Here is a 3,488-nt window from a genome sequence, read left to right as displayed (position 1 = left end):
CCTACCTCTTGCTGTGGGGAGCCGGTGCGCGTTAGTCTGTCCTCCTCTTCCACACACTGGGCTGCAGGGCTGCGCATACACTCAGGCACGCGCTCCACTCCCGGGGACAGTCTGTCCGGAGACGCGCTCATAGGCTCGTCCACGTCCACATCCGGGTCCTCGTCCTCCGTGTCCCGCTCCGGGGACGCAGACCTGAGGCTTGAACCCTCGCTGATGAAGTCCGGGGACACATGCCCGGAGCGCGCGCCGTACAGTTTGGCGATGCTCTCGGCGTCGCGCACCACTGGCCTGAACGCGGATACGTAGCTCATCTTTCTGTGCGCGCTCTCGTCCCCGGAACGGTCGTCGTCGGTGCGCGTGCACGAGGAGTGCGAGCTGGAGCAGCGCTCCTCGTGCGCGGGACCCAGGCTCAGCGGTGGGCTCCGGTCTCTGTCCTCCAGCTCCTGACGCGCGCCCAATTCCACGGGCCCGGGTTTGTGCGGAGAGGCTAGGTACGGAGGCATGGGCAGGCCCCCAGCCCCGGGCCAAAACATCGGGAAGGCCGGGTACAGCTCTTTGGCCGTGGGCCACAGCAGTCCGGACACGGTTTTGGGCTCGTCGCTCTTCTTGGGGCACAGGCCGTAGCTTGGGAAGGGGTAAGGCGGCGGGAAAAGTGGTGGCGGCAACTTCTGCAGCTGCATGAAGCTCTTACTGGGCACGGGGATGACGGGGTAGCTACGCACACCCCCAAGGCCTGCCCCGGGGCCCGGCTCGTCCTCACAGCGCAAGCTCTTGTGGGGCACTTCGGCTCGAGTCTCAGCACCGGAGGAAGAGTGGCCTTTGAACGAGGACGGCGGTAGAGTCCTCTTACGGCTGCCTCCGTTAAACATGGCTTTGACGTCCTCCCACGCGTGGCTCACGTCATCCGCGGCCTTCTTCTCCGTGAGACGCAGATGGCGGCGCCAGGAGTTGAAGTTGGCAGCGTCGGGCTGCAGGTAGCGCGCCTCGGGAGTGCGGTGCGAGTGGAAGATGAACTTGTTTGGGGAAAAGTACATGCTACACAGGCTGCACTTGATGCACTTTGCCCGCGAGCTGTTGTAGCGCGCGGGGATGAAGTTTCCTCTGCAGCCCCACGCGCAGTCGTGAGACACGTCAAAGGCGAAGTTCTCGGGCAGCTTCGGGGGGCTGTGCTCCCCCAGGAACGACTTGCACAGGCGCTCAGCCTCGCGCTTCGTGATCATACCGCAGCGGCGGGACGAGATGGGCATGGCCCCCGCGCGCCGCAGCAGCTCCAGCTGCACTGGCGTGCACTGCACACACGTGATGCCCAAGGCCACGCGCCGATTGTGGATCTCGTTGTAGCTGTAGTTCTTGAGCAAAGTGTTGGAGATCTGCGCCAGGCACAGGCGCTCTTTCCCGTCGATCACCAGCGACACGATGGGCACTCCGTACAGGGACGTCTCACTCACCTGGTTAGGCTTCAGAGGCGGGCCCGAGTCCTTTAGCGGTGGTGACGAGTCCCGCATCGGCGGCCGGGCCATGGGCTCCATCCTCAGACCTACAAAGAGCACACGTGTCAATCAGACAGAGCTGTGGCCCCGCGGTGGCCCCTCAAAGCCTCAGGAGTTACATTTGACACGGAGAAGGATGGACACACATGCCCGAGAGAAAGCGATCACTGCGCGGTTAAACACTCCAAATATCAGCTAAAAACATCATTTATACAGGATAAAAATTGGACTATTTTTTTGCACTCCTTTGTCCCCTCAGACACTCGTCCTGAGTGTGATTTACACTTTGGCTCTCTGACGGTCTGATATTAACACACGTTTTTTCTCACGTCCTCAGCCCCGGTAAACGGCACGTCCCGTTCGTCAGGTGAGCCGAGTGGATCTCCTGTGCGTTAAATCGGCTCAGGGCAGAAGCCACTGCTTACAGAACGTAAGATGCTGGAGAAGGATGAGCACAGGAGGAAATAGCGGATGAGCTGCACCAATGCGCTTAACGGTGCGCACGAGGAGCCCGGTAAGCAGCTTTCTGGGTAATTACACAGGTCTGAGCGCGTCTCCTCAGAGTTAATAAAAGAGGAGCCTATTTATAATGAAAGCAGATGACCACATGAGCCCGGGCTGCGGCAAAACGAGGTGATCGGGCCTGGCTCAGGTTCACAGCGCCTTTACAACAGATACTTAAGTCCAACATTAAACATGAGTGTGCGCAATGTGTGCGTAATGGAACAAATCTACTCTTTAGTTGATCTATTTTTATTTGGTTATTTCTTATGAAAATAACTCGGATATAACTAACAGAAAAAAGTGGGACATAGACTGAAGCATCTGTGTCAGAGGGAGTGAGTCAGTGTCGCTTTATGAGCTTTTAAATATGGGACACTGTGCTGTGCTTTTACACGTAACGCCAGTTTCAAATTAGTCTTAATGTTAAATATAATATTCAATTGTTTAATTATAATTACCTGTAATGCCTGTATTTCAGGACACAGTCATTTAAAAAAAGTATTTAAAATATGTGTGACTGTAATTTCACAGACTTATATTTAGACTAAATGTGTAAATGTGTGTGTCTTGTTTTGCGTTGTTCTGTATTCTTTTGTTATTTTGTTTGATATACACACTGAACAAATTATAATAATATAATAATTCAATAAAAAAACAAAATGTGTGTGTGCGTGTGTGTGAGGAGAGAGAGAGAGAGAGAGCGTTTGTTAATGCAGTTTAGATTAAAAATCACATATTCGCTTCCTTTTGGTTGAAATACTAAGACATTACTACATTGCTAAAAACACATTTACTCTAATACATTTTTTTTATTCATTTCTTAAAGACCAAATAAATTACTCTGTATTGTATTCGTAACGAGATAGTTTTTTTACGCACGAGGATCACTGCGCGTCTTCTAGTCAAACACAATCATTTCACCGTTATTTTACAGCACATTAATAACACACATATTTATCTGAAACTCACACACGCACAGAATCACACGCACCTGTCCCTGGTCCACGCGCTCCACGGCACAGTCTGGGCCCGCAGACAAGTCACTGTAAAAGCGCTTCACAAAACTCTTCCAAAGCGTTAAATCCAAGACCGTGCGTCAAAAGCACCGGAGCCTGAGTCAGTGGAACCGGAGCCGGAGCCGGACCTCCATCCTGCCGAGGCTCGCGGAGTGGAATGCGGCGCGCGCCCAGGAGGCACGTGGGACTCTCTCTCTCTCTCTCTCTCTCTCTCTCTCTCTCTCTCTCTCTCTCTCTCTCTCTCTCTCTCTCTCTCTCTCTCTCTCTCTCTATCTCTCTCTCTCTCTTTCTCTTTCTCTTTCTCTTTCTCTTTCTCTTTCTCTTTCTCTTTCTCTTTCTCTCTCTCTCTCTCTCTCTCTCTCTCTCTCTCTCTCTCTCTCTCTCTCTCTCTCTCTCTCTCTCTCTATCTCTCTCTCTCTCTTTCTCTTTCTCTTTCTCTTTCTCTTTCTCTCTCTCTCTCTCTCTCTCTCTCTCTCTC

At 52.7% G+C, this 3,488-nt stretch overlaps 1 protein-coding gene across 1 annotated transcript in view; it reads right to left on the bottom strand.

Annotated features, from left to right (window-relative positions):
- Window positions 1-3,147, bottom strand: part of LOC140381594 (SKI family transcriptional corepressor 1 homolog-B-like) — a 12,130-nt gene extending 8,983 nt beyond the window's left edge. Inside the window, exons 1-2 of the mRNA XM_072465661.1 lie at window positions 2,986-3,147; window positions 6-1,537 (exon numbers count right to left, since the gene is read on the bottom strand). Of these exons, the coding sequence (XP_072321762.1) occupies window positions 6-1,529 (1,524 nt within the window). The 5' untranslated portion in view covers window positions 1,530-1,537; window positions 2,986-3,147. The remainder of the gene's footprint in view (window positions 1-5; window positions 1,538-2,985) is intronic.
- Between the last annotated feature and the right edge of the window lie 341 nt (window positions 3,148-3,488).

The sequence above is a fragment of the Eucyclogobius newberryi genome, unplaced genomic scaffold, assembly GCF_026437365.1.
Source record: "Eucyclogobius newberryi isolate DKJ021-1_F unplaced genomic scaffold, fEucNew1.0.hap1 SCAF_5, whole genome shotgun sequence".
Classification (NCBI taxonomy): domain Eukaryota; kingdom Metazoa; phylum Chordata; class Actinopteri; order Gobiiformes; family Gobiidae; genus Eucyclogobius; species Eucyclogobius newberryi.
This window is presented reverse-complemented; position numbering and strand designations above follow the sequence as displayed.